We start from the raw sequence: 22,918 nt of genomic DNA, 5'->3' as shown, positions 1-22,918 counted from the left end.
ATGGGACAGAGCCCTAATCTCAGGATAAGCCAAAGAATGTGTAAGAATTTGTCATTTCAGGATATATTCCAAAAATAAGGGATACATCCTGAAGTGACAAATTAGACCAGTGTACTCGAAAATTGTGTTGTACTTAGAAAAGTTGACTTAGGTATTGAGTGGGTAGTGTTTAGGGATGGAGATTGGAGGGGTGAGTATATTGGGCTTAGTTATCTAGGATATGGATTCTCCGGAATAAGGGCTTACCCAAATATAGAAGTGTCCTGATGGAATTACCCAGTCGGACTGCTGTCTGTTAGAAGAAGGATAACCCATGGTGGCCAGGCAAACACAGTAGCTGAAGAGAGGCAGGCAGTTTCCGTTTGTAAGTTAGTACGGTGACTCTGAGATACGACATTCTTAACAAATGAGAGAGAGATCCTGACTCTTAGTTTCAGAAACGGTGCACATTTTACCCTAGTAAGCATTGACAACTGTAGCCTTTTCTTTTAGATCCTACATACAAGCTATGCAACAATTTTCCAATTTCTACTTTGTTTAAACTTTGTGTATACAGTTTCTTTAAATGGTGTAATGATATTCTTTTTCCTTAGTAAACTTTGTTCTCAGTAAACTATGTTTAAATTAGACTAAGGAAGAAATGTTTGATTGGGAATTAGCTATTGGTCATCACATCTCCCTGATAAATAACATGAGATCTGTGTGTGTGTCCCAGTAAGTTTTAGTTTTTCCGTGTTTATAAATATGCCTAAGATGGTTTTTCTTTTGTTGCAATTAAGTTTTCCTCAGGATTGCTTCACTTACAAACACTGTGAAAAGAAAAAAGAAGTTGTACTTATGTTCTAAAACTTGTATTATTTAGGACTCTTGAAGCAAAAGTCAGGATATCACAAATCTGCAAGATGTCAGAACTAAATCCTACTTTTTCAAAATGATGGGATCATAAGTCCCATTTTATTTTTATGATTTGGCTTGTACATCGTGAATATTTCAATGTCTCTCCCATGCCAAAACACAAAATCGCACACCCATGCACTCCAATTTGTTTCTTTCTTTGGTAATTTGCGACTGCATATTAACACTGACTTAGAAATGTTCCTGTTGCTGTTTTAAATCTCATGTCAGTGGAGAAGAAATTGAAATCTGGTTTGCACATTTGTGTCTGGTTTTTTGTAATTGTCCAAAATCTGACATTATCCCAGAAATGCTGATTGGGAAGTTATGAGACAGTACTGTGCCCAAGACTTAATTTCTGAGGAGAGAAAAAGTATTTGCTCCAGCTTATTCCCCATGTTTTTTGTAGCTCAAAAAGTTAAACTCAATTTAATCCAGCTTTATGCCATACTAGTAATAGCCTTAGTTCTGAACCCAAATAAAATTTTCAAAGTAAAAGTTACCATTATGATGGTCCATTTCCACATAGCCTCATGAGAAGGTGGTCAAGTCCTCAGAAGCAGCATTTTGTTCCAGTGTATTGTTAGCAAGTTGTTGGTGTGCTCAGTAACAGGGACAGGAAAGAACACTCTGTTTCTTTAATCTAACACCTTGCTGATTCAAAAACATTTATTTTAACAGGCATTGGAAAAAGTTTTCAAAACAGCTAACATGCGTTTCTAATTATACATTTAAAGAAATACGCCCTTTAAAACATGGGTCCTTTTGTTGTTATAATTAACATGACTTTAAAATATATAGCAACTGCCCTGGCTGATGTGGCTCAGTGGATTGAGTGCTGCCCTGTGAACCAAGAGGTCACTGGTTCGATTCCCAGTCAGGTCACATGCCTGGGTTGTGGGCCAGGGCCCCAGTTGTGGGTGTGTGAGAGGCAACTGATCTATGTATCTCTTACACATAGATGTTTCTCTCCCTCTCTTTCTCCCTTTCCTTCTCTCTAAAATAAATAAATAAAATCTTAAAAAATGTATAGCAACCATTTAACAAATCACAGTAACAACAAAATAATTAGGATATCAGCTTTGAGGATCTCACTTCACAAAAGGGGAAATGAATACATATTGCACGACATATCCAGTACTCAAACTCAGTGTAACCGATTTTTTTGCATGCGTGGACACAGAATTCCTGGGAAATACAAAAGCATTGAATCTACTTTCTGCCTTTTTCAGTGTTCTTTGAACTACCTTAGTAAAAACAACTGTGGCCCTTATGTAGGATCAAGTTACATTTGCTTGGAAATTTCCCTGGATCAACTTATTTCTGTTTAACCTATGTCTTTCTTACAGAGCTGTTTGCCTTCTCAACTAATTTTTAACAGAATACTCTACCTAAGAGCTTATAACACTTATATAGACCAATAAAATTCATATAAACTATGGTAAGTTAAAGGGGACGACACCAGGTTTTCTCAGCCTTTGCAAGCAATTTGAGTAACTCGACAGATTTAAAGATAGATGAAATAAGCATTTCCACCAACTGCGTTTTTAGTGCTGTATTGAGATGAGTACCTGTTTCCTTCCTCTGTAATAAAATGCAATAAATGCTGCTGATATCTTTTTCTAAAGGTGGTTAAACATAAAACTTTGATCCTTTTTATAAACACAACTGTTGTCCTATCATTGAGCCAAATTCAGACAAGATTAGACTCTGGCTAAAATTAAGGTTAATCTCTGCAACCATCTTGAGTAAGAGCTCTCTAATAACGTTTTAGGAAATCTCTATTTTTGAGACAGTGTATAAAGGAAATGAGCCCCAGACAACTAACTCTTAAAGTAAGCCAGAGGCAGCTAGTGATAAATTGTACCACAGTGATAAGAAAGACTAAACAAAGTAGTTCATTTTGGTTCATTTTTACTTAGACTGTAACTGTAAAATGACTTTCTTAGCTAATATTAAGTTTACACCAGACCAACATGTTATTTTTTAAAGAACTTTCTACCTGTTTTCTTAATTTAATGTTTCCTTGGCTAATTGCTAGTTCCTTCTTATACTAATGAGAACTAGGTGTTTGTTTATTACAATTAAAATCACTCAGATATTTTATTATAATTATCATATAATAGCTCACTTTGGTTTCCAGCCTACAACATTTTTTAAAAATTAAGATTTATATTCTCTGGAATTTTAAATACTTTGCCAAATGTTCTGTAGGGCTGGTTCTCCTGAGAGTTGGACACTGGAGCCTCAAGCTGTGTTGTGAACAGCTAATGATGCATCGCTCTCCAAAAACGCCCGTACCAAGGAGAACATCTGTGTGTATCCCTCATTGAAATCTGTGGCGCTCCAGTAAGATTTCCCTGGCACTTGATTTTGAGCAAGTATAGGACCTGGTCATGTATTCAGCTGTATCTCAGGTCTTACTGCTACAAATACTTAACCCCCAAGCCCATAGAGCCGTTCTGGAATCCTTTCAGTGATTTTGGCCTATTCTTTTCCCCAGCATTCCACTCACTTGCCGCAGTAACTTAAGATGTATTCACATGTGTATATAATTTTTACAAAACCCTGGATCATTGCTCCCTTCCTATTCATGGCAAATAACTGGAAGAATGTGCAAGGGGTTGTCAATATTATATACATCTTACCACCATCAAAATCCTTTTTTCCCTTTGAAGCCGTGACTTCCTGGAGTCCTGAGATAATATAGACGTCTCCAAAATCAAACTTACCCACGTAAATCCTAGCAGACGTGGACGTCGGGTGTCCTGCCATCTGCCTCTTCCTCGCCAACCCCACCCAAACACCATTAGCAGGTAGGAAGAATGAATCTGCCAAAGAACCCTTCCCTCCACTTCAGAAGGAGTGGATTTGGAAGATCCCATTCATGAACCTCGAGAGGGTTAAAAAGTTCCCAGCTATATCAAGATGTGCCTGTCATCTCAATACCTAGCATGTGACCCCTGGTTTGGCTCAAGTTCAGATGAAAGCCGGAATACTTGAACCATCCCTGCCTCTATGATATATGAGAGGCAAGATTTTCTAAGGCAGGATCTATTGTAGGGAAACAGTAGACCCTAGCCTGGAAAATAAAAAGGTGTGAAATACTAACTTCGAATTAAAAATTTGCGATTTTAAGATGAGTTTCCCAATATAGTTCACCATTTCCATTTAATATTCCCATTTGAAATCCTCAACAATATGTATGTGCTCATTCAATGAATATTCAATATCAAACCACAATCATCTGGGGATCCTCAACATTTTGTTCTATTAAGGGCTTCTCATACTGGAAAATATTGTGAATCACTTTCCTAGACTGACTGGCTCACACCTCCTGGCCCATTTTTTTAAAGAGTAATAGCAAAGGTTCTAACATGATCATTTTGGACTCTAGAAACAGGGCTACAGGACCAAAAGTTGATGTTGAACTTTCAGGGTAGTGTTAAGTGATTTTATGTGGTTGTGATTCAAAAAAACCTGACCGCTTTAAGAAGTCCAGGTGCTGAGTCATTTACTGAAACAGCCAGAGGAGGTTAATTAGAAGCAGCTGATAGTGGCATCATTTGCTGCAATTTTTTTTTTTTTTAATAAGGAGAAGGTTATTCTGTGAAGAGGACAGAGTGCTATAGAGTATACAAAGCTAAGCAAAGACTTCGGACTGAGACCTACCTCATTTATACCCCCACCAAGGGGTTAGAAATCTCGCTTTGTGGATTTAAAATAAAATGATATGCCTCTATAAGGATGGGGATGGTTACTTCGAAGAAGAGTGACTGAGTGACATTTTCCCCTTTATTTTCCATGATAAATAGTTCACTGTTATAAATTCTTAACTTAAAAATATATGGCTTTTAACTCTCCATGATGTGCACAGCTGTATGATGTTGTAAAGGAACTTAAAGAAACGGACACCGGTCTCTGACCACAAAGGAAGTACAAAGAGTTTGGCAGTACCACATGGTCACTAAAAGGTAAAGATACACATGCGCTAGATACTAAAGTAGTGGTGAGAGCAAGGAGCAGTATAAGGATTAAAAGGAGAGAATGGCATCATCTTCTAAGGCAGGAAAGAAGATAAGTGGATTTCTTGGGTCATCAGTCCCTCTGAAGAGGGAGAGGGCGGAGTGTTTCAGGGGTTACAAAAACAGATTTGGTGGGGAGTCTGGATGAAGAATGATCAGATCACCCCCACATGTCCTCCCCCTCTCTTGCATAGCCAGGCAGCTACTCCTTCCCTTGAGATCCCTTCTTGAGAAATTGAATGTGACCCTAGATTCAGGAGAGAGGTGCCTTACTGGACACATTACCTGAAAGTTCACGTATGCAAGGTGAGTGTGTTTTCTTAGATTTCGTATTTGTCTTTTAGGCATCCATTCATTACAGGACCCATTATATTAACCATATTTTTTATTTTCTATATTCTTGACCATCTGGCATTTGTGGCCCAGGGGGGTAATCTCTCCCAGGGCTAGCTAATTCCTAAAGATAATAAAACAACTTACTTCTAAGCACATTTTTATATGCAAACCAACCAGTGCCTGACCCATTATAGGTTTCCTCTTTCTGAAAGGAGAGTGTTCCTACTAACACTCTTTTATAGGCTGAAATGGTGTGAAATGAAGGAGCAGTTACCATGGATTTATATGGAAAAGTTTCTGCGCATTCTTGGGCCCAAAGTTCAGCGCACACACAATGCCTTTATTTTGTTCACAGTGACCCAAATGCTTAATTAGGTCCAGTTTTATGCTACATGTGACACCCTTTTGAGCTCTCTTAGGTGTTGTTTGGGTTTATTTTGTTGTTCTGGTTTGGTTTTTGATACCGTAGGACATCTCACACTAAGGGATGCACAGAATACGTGAGAGAAGCACAGATGGGCACAGACAGTTCAAAGCTGTGGCTTGATGATGCTGAGATGCTGAGTGTTGTTCCCCGGAAAAGGAGCTTGGTGGAGCCACCCTTGGATGCTGGGGGTGCCCTATTGGTTCCCTGCAAAACAAACAACATTATTTTCTTTTTTTGCCTTTTTACACAAAAGTTAAAATCGTCTTTGAATTTCTTTCTGTTAGCCAAGTGGCATAACAAGAACTTTTAAAAGCAAGGGTACCTGTACCCCCAACTACCTTATCTAACTTTTCATACACCAAGCTAGTATTTTCCCCTGCCCTAAATCAACCAAGAGCGAGGCACAGATAGCTAGGGGCAGCCCCTATGCTCCAAAGACCTCCAGAATCATTCACACTAGCCAGTCTTCAACTGTTTCCCCTGCCCTGCCTTGCCTGGCCTTGCCTTTCCCAAGGGGGGAAAAAAATCCCCAAAAAGACTGCCTAGGCTTTCCCGGCTCCTGCTGTCTGCCTCCAAACCAAAACCTAGTGTTTCCCCTATGGCCCTGTGTGGCATGGCTTGCCCCACTCTCTTGGGAAACGTAAGCAATATTCTTTCAATGTCATCAGCCTCTCTGTGTTGTCACTTAGTCACCTGCATATATTAAAATCCATGGGTACAATGGTTACCCGATGGGAGCAGAGTTGGGAGAGGGGTGGGAAAAGTGAACAGATTAAGAGATACAATTGGGCCCTGGCTGGTGTGGCTTAGTGGATTGAGCACCGGCTTGTGAAGCAAAGGGTGTCTGGTTCAATTCCCAGTCAGGGTACATGCCTGGGTTTCGGGTCAGGCCCCCAGTGACAGGCGTGGAAGAAGCAGCCACACACTGATGTTTCTCTCCCCCTCTTTCTCCCTCCCTTCCCCTCTCTCTAAAAATGAAATTTTTTAAAAAGAAGTACAAATTGTCAGTTAACGAATAGTCATGGGGATGTAAAGGACAGCTTAAGAAATATAGGAGCCAAAGAACATGTATACACACATGACCCATGGACATGGACAACGGTGTGGGGATTGCCCAGGGGGCGGGGGTCTGAGTGGAGGGCGGCAAAGGGGGGAAATTGGGGAACGGTAATATCATAAACAGTAAAATACTATTTAAACTTTAAAAATAAAACTCATGGGTATAAATGCAACTGAGGCCTTTTCCCAACCCCCTCATTAGGCTACCTGCTGTTCTGTTGGGGCTCCCCAAACTGTAAATATCTTTGAATCTCTTAAAGTAGCTTTCTAGAGAGGGGTCCAGTTTCCAGCCTAGAGGATATAAGCCTACAACCCAACTTTCTGAGTGAAGTTCCGAAAGTCAGAACAATTAAAAAGTTGCCTGAAACGATGAGGGTAGGGGACAAGATCACTGGAGGAGAGCTGGAAGAATCGATTGATCAGAATACCAGAAAGATGATCTCTGTAGATACGCAAACCCCGAGAATTACAGGAGTAGTGTTAGAAACTGGCTGTGAGCCAAAAACTAAGAACTTCGAGGTAGTAACCCAGGAGACTAGAGATGACTGCTACAAGATATCATCTTGTATCTGATAACATAAACTCAGACTCGGGGGGTGTTTTTATGGGGAGAGGAGAGACAATGATCTGCAAGCAAGGAGAAGCAAAGGAAACACCTACCCCTCCTCCTGGCCTACTAGTGTAGGAGCGGGGGTGAGAAAAGAACCACAGGTTGAACAGGATGCTGCACCCTCAACAGTTACACTTCAGTTGGAAGAGGAAAGTAATCAAAGAGGTTGAAACATTAGGCTTTTGCTAATGACCCAAATCTCAAACCCTAGAGGAAGGGCCTAGGAGTTGGGGAGTGGTCAGAAAAGGTGATGCAGAAAGTCGTAAGAAGTTGAGAGTCTGAAGGATGAGGGAGGACTTGGGAGTTTGGGACTAATTGTGAAGGTCTGAGGGCACAGAGTGGTAGTAGAGGAGGAGGTGAGAAGCTGAGCAGAAGCAGGCAGGTTCACGAAAGAATAACTGGTAGCCTTCACTCCTACCAAAGGTGGTGTGAAGGCTGGGGAAAGGGTGCTCTTGTCTGGAGCATGCAGATCTCTGGGGTGCAAATCCTAGTACTTTTGTACATTCTGTTCCTCTTTGTGAAGTGCTCCTCCCCCTTCTTCACCTTGCTAACTTTTATGTCTTCAAAATTCAGTTAAGACATCAGCTCCTCCAAGAAGCTGTGCCTGATTTCAACAATCTGAGCTACGAGCTCCTGTTTGGGGCATACTGTAGCCTAGCCTTTATCTCTTTATCTCTCAGCTATTAATCTCTTTTCATTTTTCTCCCTCCCTACCCTGATCATGAGCTACTTAATACCTGTTTGTTCACTTATTTATTATCCATTTACCTTAATGAAGGCAGAATTTTTGTCTGTTCTGTTTACTGCTGTGTCCCAGGTTCATATAAGTGTATTTGGCACATAGTAGGGAATATCTTTGGATGAATAGTTCTTTAATGCCAGGTACAATCTTAGATCATGGTAAGCCCTCAAAACTGTGTTAAAATTATTAATGATTATTCATTGGAAATCAGAGTGGCTGGTACTACCTGAGGAATCATAAGAAGATAATCCTTGCCCCAAGGAATGTATACTATTGAAAAATTTCCTTCTTGTATGGACTTTATCCAGGTGAAAAACAAAATGTAAAATACAGTTGCCTAGAATTGTCACAGTGTTTATCTTTTTTATAGTTGTCGCACTAGTACAGTATTTAGAACATGGAAGGTGTTCAATAGATAATGAAAAGTAAAAGTGAAATATTCAATTATAGATATGAAGAGATTATTTAGACATAATTATAGACATGAAAACATGTGTGTTTAAATGGATTCCTATCCTTCCTCACTTCTACTTCCCATTTCTATGTGTACAAATACTCTCAACTTTTCTGTTTCCACTTTTATTACACATCTATGTGCTAGGCATTGTGTAGCCTTTCTACAAGTGTGAATCATGTCACTCTTCTGCTCAGAATTTTTTAATGGCTCCCATCACCTATAGAAGTAATTTTTTAACCTTTTGGTTCAGAATAATTGGGGGTGGGAAGGAAAATTGGTTAAAATGCAGATTTCTAGACTCATTCCCATCGGTCCTGGTTGTTTATCTAACGGTGATTCCAAGAATGTGCATTGTAAGAAGTACCACCTACTCCCAAATAATTTTTCACACTTCAGAGAAGCATGGACTTACAGGATCAAATCTGGCATAAAAGGGCCTTAATGAGCTATTGAGCTTAATGAGCTGTCTACTTCTGCCTCCTTTGCAACCATTCTCCATTTCTGGGATTTTTTTTGCTTCAATAGAACCTAACAGTTAACCGTTTCCCTCCCCTACATACCATATTCCCCCATACCTCTATGCCTTTGTACTGTGTTCCACCAAAATTGTCTGACTGGCTAATCGCATTCCAGGGCCTGCTAAAAAGCTACCTTCTCTGGTTTTCTCATCAGATTTAGGAGCACCTTTTACCTACAGTGCCAGAGCACTTTGCACCTGCGTGGGTGTGCACTGACATCTGTACGCATGCGCACGACTTTCTCAGTATTTGCATTTCTGCCTAGATGTAGCACTTCCAGGCTCTATGTTTGCCCTGGACTATAAGCTTCTGGACCACAGAGACTATTTTCTTCATCTTTTCAGGACTAAGCATCTTGCTTGGTACCTGGTAAAAGAGATTCAACTTTTGGTGTGGTGACCTGTCCTACATCCAATAGCTGGTAGACTGCGCAGTCAAAATCTGAACCAAGATGTTCAAATCCCAGATGCAAAGTTCTTTCCAGGTGTACGTTGCGCCTTTTTCATGATCTCTCTAAGTGGATATCATTTCCATCACTTTTCTGCCTCCCAAGTAGCACTTGACATTTTATTTTATGTTTTAAAGTCTTTTGGAAACAAGTTTTATTTTCTCCTTCAAGACTTAAAGCACGAAAGTCTTAATGTGATTCAATCTTTGTATTCCCCATGGGGCCTAGCAGAGTATAGGGTATTTAGCAGTAGGAAAATATATACATATTTCATTAACAAATGACCTGATTAACGCATGAGTTATTTATATAACAGACAGGACTAAGTAAGGATAACCACAAAGGGACGCTATGTTTTACTTTTCCTTTTTGCCACATCTTAAAGATTTTACTACTAGAACCTCAGCATCACTCCACCTTGTGCCCCTTCATCAGACTTTACAATCTGGACCTAGAACTACCAGTCCCAGAATGCTATGCGACGGGACGGGCTCTCCCATAACCGCCTCGTGATTGGCGAATGGAGGCGTTTCCTTCCGGTGGGAAGGGCCCAAGAGGCGGGGACTTGGGGAGACATTCCAACGTTAATGCGGAGTCGGATGGGCTGCGTTGGGGAGGGGTTTGTGGGTGATCCCTGGGTACCCCGCCCGCTGAGGAGATGGATGAGGACGGGCTTCCTCTCATGGGGTCAGGCATAGACCTGACCAAGGTTTGTAAAAGAAGAATTTGGACTTCCGGTGAAATGGGAGGAGGATGGCGGAGGGACGCCCGGTTTCCAGGGAGACCCCCTCTCCCGCAGCCCTATCCTGCCCCTGACCCCGGGCTTCTCCTCTGCCGGCCGCGGGTGGGAGAGCCTCACAGTTCACCGTAAAAAGGGGACCCTCCAGAGCTGTTTAAAGGCTCAGTATGCCTCTCCCAGCCTTCGCTTCCCGTGTCACGAGTCTGCCTGCTCAAGGGTGACTCACTGGTGACAGGGGCCGGTAGCTCCCTCTAACACTACCTCCTTCATTCGGCCCGGAAGTTTTTTGTGTGTTTTATGTGTGTTGTGTTTCCCGGCAAGATCTTACTTGTGAATCTAGAACCCATTGTGGAACTTTTGCAGCCTGTATCATCTTTGGAACCCCCCCCACACCGTTTAGGAAAACAAGTGTCCTTCAAAGTACTTCAAGGGACTCATCCCACAGCAAAACGCCCGTTGTTATTAATATCGGAGGGATTGCACAGTGTATGTTCCTCCTGTTTGAGTTACGTATTTCTTTTACATAACAGGTGCCAGCTATTCAACAGAAAAGAACGGTGGCATTTCTAAACCAGTTTGTGGTGCACACTATACAGTTCCTCAACCGCTTTTCTACGGTTTGTGAGGAGGTAGGTCCTGTGACAGTACTTTAATGAGCAGCCTGGAAACCACTGCACTTTTGAAGGCAGCAAATGAGTAAAACAATCACACAGTCTATTCCCATAACCATGACCTTGTCCCTCAGTTACTATATTAACAAACTTTAAATCTAACTCCGCTGAATTTTTCAGAGGACTTTGTGAACTATTTCAGGAAGTCTTATTGTGATTAAAGAGAACAAAAGGAATTCCAAAATATCACAGTTGAAAGCATTTTTTATTTTCACATCGGCTGTTTCTCTTACCCCAAAGATTTACATTTTCAGGTACACATTATTTTAGTTTATATTAAAATTATTATGCATTCCTTAATCAAAAAATGGTTAAAGAAGTTAGCCTAGAAATATAACATTGGCATCAAATATCATTGTGGAAATAAAAATACTGTCTGCAAAAAATGACTTGTGAAGTGAGGATTAAGTATCCAATTAAGGATTAAGTGCCAGATTCAGGGATCCCAGTCTTTAAAAAAATACAGGCAAAAAGAAAGTGGGGAGGAAATGGGTTGAAATTGGGTTTAAGAAAGGAGAAAGGGGTAAGATTCGATAATTCACAGGTGAGCAAATTAAATAAACAGTATTCCGTTCATTCTGCATCATATTTAATATAAGTATAGCCTTAGCAAGTAGACTTTTTGTTAGATGTATTGTCATTAATAAAAATTGCATGGAGACAAGAAAACTGTTTTCACTTGTAGATTCCAGCTGCTGTTTTTGTCTAGTTATCAAATCTCTTCTGTCTTCTAAGCATAAAGGAAGTGAAATGATAACTGATGGAGTAAGATACTCAATTCAGTGTATTTTATCTAACAGGCCCGGAGACTAGGGGCTTGCTTCCCTGGATTTTATCTTGCAGTGCTGCCTCTGTAAGTGGGATATGGCATTGACTGGCTAAAAAGCAGTTACCCAGGATTTACTCCTTCGTTTGTTATGTCAGGGTAGGATGGAGAAGTATCTACAGAGAGACTATTCCAGAGCTGTTAGCATAGAGGAGCAAATACTCCATCCCTGTACTTCTGATTGCCAGTTAAAAAATAAAACCAAGAACAACCAGGAAATACACCTATGAAAGCAACTTGATTGGGCTGCTCTGGGCCAGTGATAGTCCCTCACCACCGTAGTGGTGCCTAACGATTTTCACTTCCTTAGGAGTGAGTGCTGTTTACAATACTCATCTCTTACTTAACGACTGCTTATGAATTATCAGAGCCTCGCGATTCATTTTTTTTCCCCTTCTGTTCCTCTTCAACTTCCCCTCAACTGTTTTGACTATTTCATTATTCCCTAGTTCTTCCTTGAACTCTAGACACAAAACTGGAACAAAAAGTCATGAAATATAAATGTTTATTGCCTTTTTATCCTTAATGATAATCTAGTTTGACTGTAACTCATTTTTTACAATCTGTATTTCAGCAGTTTGGATATAGCTGTGGGCTGTTTGCTTGGTGTAATGACAAAAACTAATATTTATTGTGTGCTTATTCTGTGCTAGGCATTGTTGTAAGTGCTTTACATGTATTTACTCATCACAGCCCAGCCTTTTGGTAGAGGTCCAGTTTCCTCTCTTTTAGAAATACAGCAACCAAGATGTAGAGTGCTTTAAATCATTTGCTTAGTCATCCATTCATTCATTCAACATATATTTGAGTCCATAGTATTTATAGCTTCAGTAGCTGCTCTAATTTTCCCATACACAGCTTGAAGTAGCAGAGCTGGGATTCTAACTCTGAGCTATTAACTGGAAAAAGCAAATATGTCTCACTATTCTGTTATATTTAACTGGAAGTGGACTGGGGTAGGGGGAGGACCAGTTCTCTTTTTTTTTTATCGTTGTTTCTTTTTATCACATAACCTGGTTTGAACTAAACTGAAACTGTAGCAACTTCAGTCACTGCTAAACCAAACCTGACATTAAATTTCAAATAAATTTTTGGGGTGCTTGTCATCACTAAACTGGTTTTTAGAGTTCTCTCAAGAGTACTCTAAATAACAAAGAGAAAAGTAAAGAACTTGACTTTTTAAAAGCTTTCTGGATACCAGGCTACTTTGTAACTTTAATGACTGGAACCAGGATAGGAGAGAAGTTAGAACACAGAAAGGAAAGTAGTTGAATCAGACCCAACTTACAGAGTTACTTAGGGTCATCTCTTCTTCCTTCACAAATCCCCAGTAAGCATTTCTATTCTGGCCCTAATCAGCAAAATCTTATAGATACTGCAAATTTAAATGGGGGAGAGGGGCACAGTGCAAGTTCTATGCGTATTGCAGAAAAAACTCAGCAGAAATGTAACCTTATCGTGAATTGTAAAGTCAGATGTACACTATAAACAGGGCAGTCAGATGTGTTATTCTGACTCAGACTTAGACCTAGAATACTGACTGGGTTTTTAATCATTTTAAATATATTTGAAAATGCTTTTTTTCTAAAATCTTAAGTACAGGGAAAAGTGCTTAGAATTCGCACATAATCTAAAAAACTTTACAGGGCTTATCTTCTGCATCCAATTTTTAAGCCCACCATTGGGTTTAATCTTCAAATAATGTTTTCCTTCAAATCCTTTTTACTGCCATATGTTTACAGCTGCTTTTACATTGTCTGGGCTTACATGTCAGATGAAGCTTAATGAAACAAGCAATAGCTTCCCTTTCTGGATTCTAGGTCCATCACTGTTGTCGCATATGCAATATTTCACCTGTTTTCATGGCTGAGTCGTATTCCATTGTGTGTGTGTGTACACCATATCTTCTTTATCCATTCATCCTCTGATGGACTGTCAGGTTGTTTCCATGTCTTGGCTGCTATAAATAATACTACAGTTAACATAGGATGCATATATCTTTTTGAATTAATGTTTTTATATTCTTTGGATAAGTACGCAGAAGTGGAATTGCTGGATCGTATGGGTAGTTCTAGTCTTAATTTTTTAAGGAACCTCCATATTGTTTTTCATATCGTACCAGTTTACATTCCCACCAGCAGTGTATGAGGGTTCCCTTTACTCCCCCTCCTCTCCAACACTTGCTGTTTGTCTTTTCGATGATAGCCATTCTCACAGGTATGAGGTGATATCTTATTGTGGTTTCGATTTTCATTTCCCTAAATAGTGATGTTGAACATTTTTTGTGAGAAATTACATATTTTTAATTAAATTATATTTTTTTCAGATTTGTTTATACAGTGGTCCCCTCTTATCTACAGGGATACCTTCTACGACCCCAGTGGATACCTGAAACCTTGGATAATACTGAACCCTACTATGTTTTCCCTGTACATACATACATTTGCACTTAAAGGGGGCACTTTATAGCTTCTTGACATGCACATTGCCAGCATCACTACTCTTGCCCTTCAGAGCCGTTTTAAATGCAATAAGGTTGACTTGAACACAAGCACGGAGGTACCATGACAGGCAGTATGATAAGCGAGACGGGCACTAACTGACAAGCGGGCAGGCGGCATACCCAGCATGGATACACTGGGCAAAGGGGTGATTCACAAGATTTCATCACTACTCAGGACGGTGTGCAATTGAAAACTTACGAATTGTTTGTTTCTGGAATTTTCCATTTAATATTTTCAGACCATGGTTCTCCACGGGTCACTAAAACCACAGATAAGGGGGACAACTGTACTTCACAATTATGGTGGTTACTAGATTAGGTATCAAGGATGTGTAGGTAAATTATCATAAATTAAAATATATTGATGTTTAGCAGCGTCTTCCATGTCTTCCATGAATATAAATCATTCATGTAATCTTATTGTTTTAAAAAAGGTCATTTCATTTTGGTGAGTTTTTGATAAAGTGGATGGGAGTAGGTAAGATAACTGCCAAAGCCAAAGATTGACATACTACACAAATCTGCATCCGAAAACCAAAATGAGAATTAGTGCTTCAGAAAGTACAGTCATCCCTCAATACCCACAGAGGACTCGTTTCAGGACCTGCACGGACAACAGTCTCTGAGGAGCCTCGAGTCCCGTGTATAAATCGTGTTGTATTTGCATACAACCTACACACGTCCTCCTCTACACGTTAAATTACTCTAGGTTACTTAAAGTGCCCAGTACAGTGGTTGTACTGTATTGTTTAGGCAATAACGACAAGAACAAAAGTTGGCACATGTTTAGTACAGACACAGCCATTGTAGTCCTAACTAATACTTAGTAAACATCAGCAACAGCATAACTTCTTTCTTCCTTAATAGTTGTGATTGTTGGTTGTTTGATTCTGAGAATGCAGAACCCACAGACATGGAGCACTGACTGTATAACCTTTCTGCCAGGCCTCTTTAATCTTCCTTATCAACAAGTAATTTTCCACGTAACCATTTTCATTCTTGTTTCCTACTTACTAAGACTTGTATTTCGATCTTTAGCCTATCCTGTACGAATCATTGAGTACTCATTGAAGGACGGACTATTGCGTTTTATGATCTAGCCCTAAAAAAATGTAATGCCAATTTTTAAATATGAATCATTGGCTACTCATTGAAGAACAGTTTAGTTTTATGATCTAAGCCTGAAAAGAATTTAATACCAGTTTTTAAATAATTCCAGATAAACAGAAAATGTTTTAGGAATTTGATCAGAAAAAATTAATTCCCTGTGTTTAACACAGTAGCATCTTCATCATAGTAAGAAACGGATTGATCATTGATTAGCTTTAAATACCAAAAATTTTACCTATGAAATACTTGAGAATTTCCATTTTTTTTAATTAATAAGCCTTGTTTTTTAGAGCAGTTTTAGGTGTACGGCAACACTGAGCAGAAAGCACTGAGTTCCCGTACCTCCCTGACCCCCAGCCTCCACATGCACAGCCCCTCCTACTGTCAGCGCCCCCCACTGGTGGGGTACCCTTGTTAACGTTCATTTTTGACAGTCCGCATCGACACATCACCAGCGATGGCATCGTGTTTTAGCAGTGCAAAATTCTTTCAGAACAATGCAAAATCCTTTCAAAAATAGTGTCTGGAGTTGCAGTGTTTGAGTTCAGAATATTCTACTTGTTTGAAGACTTAGTTTTCTCAACTTGAAATTTGTCATAATCATAGTTCCTGCTTCGTACATTTGGTGTGAGATTTCAAATGATATATAAGTGAGTGCTCAATTGTTACAGTGATGATTATGGCTTAGAATACATACTTATATAAAGTATATTAAAACATCAAGATTAATTTTTAATTCATCTTTTTGTTTCTTTGTGTTCATTTACTGTCATAAAACCAATGTATACATTTTAAAATAAGTTAGAAATTACATTCAGTTTACAAATTAATTCGATGTAGGATTTCTGCAATTAATAAGCTTCTCTAGTGAACTGAAAGATTGATTCAACTGGCCAAACTTTAATTTTCATGATTTTCAGGAAAACACCTATAATTTGGAGAGGAATCCATCCATATGATGTTTTATAAGCCTGTATTACACTTATATAAAAGCCTTCTATGAACAAATCTTAGAAATCAAAGTTAAATTTAGCTTTGAATGCTACTAAAACTAGATTCTGATGCTTTATTTCTAAATTACAACTTTGTAGATACCAAGATGCTCATCTTAAAAATAGTGTTTTGTGAAGAAGCACTAACTACTTTGCATTGGCTTTCTGTTTTTTTCTCTTTCTAAATGTGGGCAGAATGACCATTTCTTGGCATGTTAAAGTCTGCTTATGACTTAGGATCTTGATAATATCCCAGAAAGAGTCAAAATGCAGCATATCTGCCAATTAGTGAATTGGCCCACTGCTCCTGCACTGTGTCACTAAATACAATAATGTTTAGGATTTGGGAGCTTTAAATAAATGTTCTCATGGATTGCGTTTTGTGATGTTACTTTACTGTGGCAATGATAGATGATAGATGGATAGACAGATAGATAATTGTACAGAGTAACTGGAGCATAGTACGCCTGTGGTCTAGTTTATCTGAGACTTTGATGGTAGATTGACTCCTTTTGCTTTTTTAGAACTCTGATTTTTGTTTGTTTGTTTGTTTGTTTTAATTCTCACCAACATGAACTGCTCACTTTTCAACTTCATCTCCTTTTATTTTTCAAACTTGAAAAGTTTGAATTTAAGACTAACGGTATATACTTACCTGTTTAAGTAACTTATAAAGGCAGACACTGTTCCATGCTACCTTGTGTTAATTTTTATTCTTGTTTTCTGTGAAGAATTTCTTCATTCATCAACAAATAATTATTAGGTTCCTATTAAGTATCAACTACTGTTCTGGGCACTGGGGTTGCAGCAGTGAACAGAAACTCTGTCCTAGGATAAGTTTTCATTCCGATCCCCAATATTGATTATGGCTCTGATAATGAGTTTGATAAGGCTAGAAGTGCACTTCTTATCTGTGAATATAGTTTTATAAAATAAATGTGAAGTATGCTGATGAAAATAATAGAATACTTGAGCTCCTATTCCTATTCATGTAAATAAGGAAGTAGTACAGTAGAAAATGACAAATATTTAAACCATAGTTTTTATTATTTTCACATCTACCCTTTTTATCCTTAATAGTTTATTTTAATCAGAATTTATTCTTTTGTTTCTAATGTTTTCCAGAAACTGGCAGACCTTTCCCTTCGTATCCAACAAATTGAGACAACACTCAATATTTTAGATGCAAAGGTTTGTATCTTGAATAATTTAGAATATCAACTTTGCTGTATACTTATCATCTGTCTCAATTATACTTAACTTTAATTGCATTTGGGAATGAAATAAACTCAGCTCCTATATCCTGAGGTAATACAGTGTTTCTTACTTTTTTTTTAACTCATTATAATTAAAAAAAGGAAAGATACTCATGAACTTTAGTCTGTTTAAATGTATTCATGGGATGAGATTTTTTTCATTATCCTAGTCAAAGGCATAGTATGAGTAACATGTTAACAAATTGAGCTGTTATATAGTTTACTTCATTTGATGGAAAATTATCAGGTATATTAATATTAATTATCTGATAACACAGTAAAAATTATATAACTTGAGATGTCTCCGGAGAAGAATTTGGAGGAAATATCAGCCATTTTGTATTTGCAAATATATTAATACTAATGAAGAATACGCATTTTGATGTCAGAAATGTTACAAAAGATAACTAGTAAAAATAGAATGTTGTTTTGATTTGAAAGCTTGCAGATTTGGGGTTTTTTCTTCTGTCTGTAAAGTAATAAAGACACTAGTATATTTTTGTGACTCTGTCCTTTTATCAAAAGAATTAACCTGAAAAATACTAAGTATTTATGAGGAAGTAAAATGACTGATATATTTAGCATAAGGGTCAGGATGTCTAGTTTGTACTTTTACATCTTCTCGTAGACTTCAGCCACTATATTTCTCTTAGAACATTTCTCTAACTTGGAAAATTTAGGATACCTGGCCTTGAACATACTCAAGAAATTCTAGCTGCCATACCCACTTGAAACTGTTTGGCGCTCGCCACTGTGCTAAGTACTGTCATCAGTCAACAGTTCCCAATGAAAACCACTGCTTCAGTTCTTATTACCAGTGGTCTTTTCATTATTCTTTATTATGATTATGTGTCCTTTTTTCATGTTTGGGGAATTCTTGAGTCAGAGCCCAAGGTCACAAGTAAAGTTACTATATGGACAAGTTAACCTTAATTATTCCCATGGTCATAGAGTTAATCTCCAAAACTAGCCAGACATTTGACAAATGTTTATCGTTGATACCAGGATACTGTCCTACTTTTGAGGACATGACTTCCCCTTTTAAATAGTTGGTGGCATGGAGAATTTTAAACACCAAAAATGAAGTTTTATAAGTTTGTTTCTACAGGCTTAAAAACAAGAGCTATTTAAAACACACACCTGGAAACTTAAGAGTGTTTAAGAAATCAGAAAAGAGGGTTTGCATGGATCTTGCGCCTCCAACATGACATGCTTGACCACTGACAGCATGCCTGTTTTGTTGTGCATGAAAAATAACACGTTTTAGTAACGTTCGAGGATAAATGTTTAAAGAAAGAGTGAGCTATGTCAGACATTGAAATGTGAAGACAAAAGTTTTGTCATTTCTCAAATATTTGAAACTCGAAATGTGCTAAAGAGTACTTTTTTTACAATGTTTAGTAATGATCTTTTTACATCTTTGTGAGGTAAGGATTTTTTATCCCCACTCTACAGGTGAGAACATCGAGGCATAACAGAGATTTATACAAGGTCACATGGCTTATGACCTAACCCAGGCACTTTGACTCCAAAGCCCACACTTTCATTCCTTACACTAGGATTTCTTATATTTTCAAAGTAATTCCTAAAAAAAGCTTATAAGCTAAATTAGACTTGTAAGAAATTGTGCAAGAATATTTTACTTATTAATGACTTCCCCTTTTAAATAGTTAGTGGCATGGAGAATTTTAAACACCAAAAATGAAGTTTTATAAGTTTGTTTCTACAGGCTTAAAAACAAGAGCTATTTAAAACACACACCTGGAAACTTAAGAGTGTTTAAGTACCTAATACTATCCTCATATACCAAAGTTAATTTTCTTTTCTCAGTTGTCATCTATCCCGGGCTTAGATGATGTCACATGTGAAGTATGTCCCATAAGTGTCGCCAGTATCACAAATGAATCATGTGCTGAAACTACTTCAGAGCAATCACAGGTAAGTACTTAAGTTCCAGGAAACATGAGCAGATCTTCTGGTTGCACCAGGCAGACATATGCAGCATATTGGATGGAAGAAGTTAAATAAAAGTATAAAACTTTGAATAGTAACATTTTAAAGCCTTAAGATAGGAAATGAAGTTTGAAAAAAATTAGCTGGGTTTTTTTGTTATTTTGAAGGGGTTCCCGAAGTTAATATTTTCCTTGCCTATGACAAAGCAACTTTATTTATACAGGACTAGGAAAAATCTTGAATATAATTATTTCCTTCAAGTCCACTATAGAAATCTTTTCTAAGTTCTTATAAGAAATGTTCTTTTTAAGTGTTTAAAAACTTCGAAACATACACAATAATAAAATAGTACAAGGAATGTCCAAGTGCCCATTACCCAGAGTCACCGGTTAAGATTTTGTGGCCCTTGCCTTCATCTCTATTTTATGAGTTGCTATAGTGAACCCCAGGCATCGTGTCATTTCATCCCTGTGTAATTCATGGCGCATCTGGAACGTTCGGACATTTTCTTGCATAACCGCAATGCCTTTGTCATACACAATGTAATTGACAAGTAATTCCATGGCATCATCTAACCTCTTGTTACTCAACCTTTGCTCCAAGGACGAGCAGCACAATCATCACCTGGGGGCTTGTTAGAAATATCAGGCTCCATCCCAGACTTGCTGAACCAGAATCTACATTTTAACAAGTTCCCTAGGTGATTAGTAGGTTCTTGAAATTTGAGAGATGCTGATCAAAGAAATACCAGTTGTCTAAAAAGTGTGTTTTGGATTTTACATTTGGTTCTCAAGCCTTAATGTCCATTTATCCTCTGTGGAAGTTTAAATTACATATTATTCCTTATTCCAAGAAATTAAAATTGATTGAGAATAATCTCTAGTGCTTCTTACTGAGGTATTAAAATTCAAAATGAAATCATCCCAAACTTGGTGTTCTACCAACTAATACTGAACAAGTAGACTTCCCATCTGTATGGAATTCTGCATTTGTACTGGAGGTACTTTTCACATGATAATTTTCAGATCATTATTGTGTTGACCATAGCGTTAATGACTAATACGTAAAGGGTGCTTACGGGAACCAGGCAAACTTCTAAGTGCTTTCCATAAATTAACTCAACTCATTTAATCCTCATAACAGCCCTACAAAGTAAATTCTATCATCATTTCTACTTTACAGATGTGTCAGTTAACACACACAGAGGATAAGTAACTTGCTAAGGGTCAAACAATAAGTGTAAGAGCTAGAATTTTAACCCAGGCAATCTGGTGCCAAAAGTCATAGCTCTTACCTGCTGCACTACACTGCCTCCGTCACCTATGCTGAATTCATTCAATGTGTTGCACCATGTGGTATGAGGCACTGTAGGAGGAGCCGTATATTTAGATAGAGTAGAGATTTCTGTAATGAATTAGATGACCATTTACTTAACAATGAGATACTAGAAAATTTAACATCTATTTCATTAATATAGGAAATTCTATTACGAGGGCCATTGGAATATGTATAATGTGCAAGAGGAAATCCAGATGTTACTGAGTTTATAGGCCCTTTCCATTAAATGTGGACCACGCTTTTTCTAAAACAAGCCATACAAAAATTAAAAAAGTGTTTTCACTCTACCTAGAAGAGCGGATACTAACTCTTGTCGTATGTTTCTATAAAGTTTTAAGTGTATTTGTTTAACTTTGAATATCAATTTTTCCCGGTGTTATTATGAATGCCATCTATAATATGCCTTTTAAAACTTATGCAGTTTTATTTGTCCTGCCTATTTAAGGTCTCTAAAAATTTATTATGAGTGATCACAGCTAAATTTTCTAAAATTCAGAATAACCTGATATATCTCTGGCAATTTTATTTTAAAATTGTATATTAATTCATTTGGAGGATTTATGAAGGAAGTTCTGTTGGCTTCCTGAGTTTTAAAATGTGGTAAAGTTGTATATTGATTAGTTTAATAAAAATAACCATTTATCATGTTCTTAATATCAAATCAACTTATTTCTTCTCCATTGTTATTAATTGATATATTTTTGTAAAATATTTTGAAATGGACTTAAGTATTGCTTAATACAGCATTTCCATTGGCATTACAGCCAACTTATCAGATGAAGGATAATTATGCACTTTTTCTTAATCATCCATTCATTGTGATCTCTATATATGAGTCAAAGATCCAAGCTTTGCATACTGATTTTTCTGCAACTTTAATTTCATGGTTCAGATTTCATCATTACTCACAATAGAACATCCAATTGTGCAGATTGCAAATAAAATGAAGGACAGTTGAGAGATATGATAGAGGATTTATTGAGTCATTCAAATAGCAAAGGTGTAAGACCTGACATAATTAAACCTTGTTGAGGTCTTGGTTATTAGGCAAAAGCTAATGGCTAAGGTTTGAGAGCCAGAGGGCCTGCCTGTATGTAATTATCATTTAGTCCGATGTACTTTTACATGGGTTTATTATTCATAACATTTTTTTAGAAAACATACTTGGGTCTTGTTTGCATTTTTTATTTAATTAAATGTTTTGGGCTTTTTGTATTTATTTATTTTACAGATGAATGTGTATACACATACACACACATACTCCTTTTTGTGCACTTAATGTAACAGTAGAAACCTGAAAGATTTTTGGATGTTTTATTTTCTTCAGAGTTTTTGGCAGATTTAATTTATATGTGAATTGTCTGAGGAAAAACCTTAATATGTAATTCACATTCATATTTTTAAAACTGAATATTTAAAGATATTTCTTAATTTGTCTACATTTCAGCATAGATATGTGGATATGAAATTGATTTCATCCTGTTAAGGAAATTAATGTTAATATACAGATAATGAATGAGAAGTCACAAAAATAAACTTACTCTAAATGTTTAGTTTGATAGAAAAAGCCAAGAGCTGTGTAGACAGGCCTAGCTGTGCACTTGAGGTGGGGCTGCAGTACGGACAGGCTTCAGTTAACACGGCACTGTGAGAGCTGCCTGCACGAGGCAGGCATTTCTAAGAGACCGTTGCCCGGTATTCTTCACTGTAATTAGTAGTCAATATTTAATCTTAACCACTCTGTGGAGAATGTCACCATTAATAGTTCCATCAGTAGCTGACATACACAGAGCTGACAGTAGCTGACAAAACCAGATCATTTTGTTTGAAAAATGAGTTTTTTCTTCCACAAATTCTCTAGGCATTGCTTTCTGAGATGTTAGAATGGCCATATCAATTTAGAAAAAGATTATTTTGTAAATGAGGGATTCAATTGTGTAGATGATAGACACCTAGAAAACCAATTCATTGTGCATTAGAATCGAACAATAGACAAATTGAATAGTTTTATTAG

The 22,918-nt window shown here is 37.7% G+C and overlaps 1 protein-coding gene across 2 annotated transcripts in view; it reads left to right on the top strand.

Annotated features, from left to right (window-relative positions):
* The first annotated feature begins 10,018 nt into the window (after positions 1 to 10,018).
* Positions 10,019 to 22,918, top strand: part of WASHC3 (WASH complex subunit 3) — a 38,951-nt gene continuing 26,051 nt past the window's right edge. The window contains exons 1-4 of one of the 2 annotated variants that reach the window (XM_024579510.3): positions 10,019 to 10,225; positions 10,786 to 10,884; positions 17,483 to 17,548; positions 19,444 to 19,551. In XM_024579510.3, the coding sequence (XP_024435278.1) occupies positions 10,175 to 10,225; positions 10,786 to 10,884; positions 17,483 to 17,548; positions 19,444 to 19,551 (324 nt within the window). In that variant the 5' untranslated portion in view covers positions 10,019 to 10,174. The remainder of the gene's footprint in view (positions 10,226 to 10,785; positions 10,885 to 17,482; positions 17,549 to 19,443; positions 19,552 to 22,918) is intronic. The other variant, XM_024579509.3, reaches the window with a different exon arrangement.

Source organism: Desmodus rotundus, chromosome 3 (genome assembly GCF_022682495.2).
Source record: "Desmodus rotundus isolate HL8 chromosome 3, HLdesRot8A.1, whole genome shotgun sequence".
Lineage (NCBI taxonomy): Eukaryota > Metazoa > Chordata > Mammalia > Chiroptera > Phyllostomidae > Desmodus > Desmodus rotundus.
This window is presented reverse-complemented; position numbering and strand designations above follow the sequence as displayed.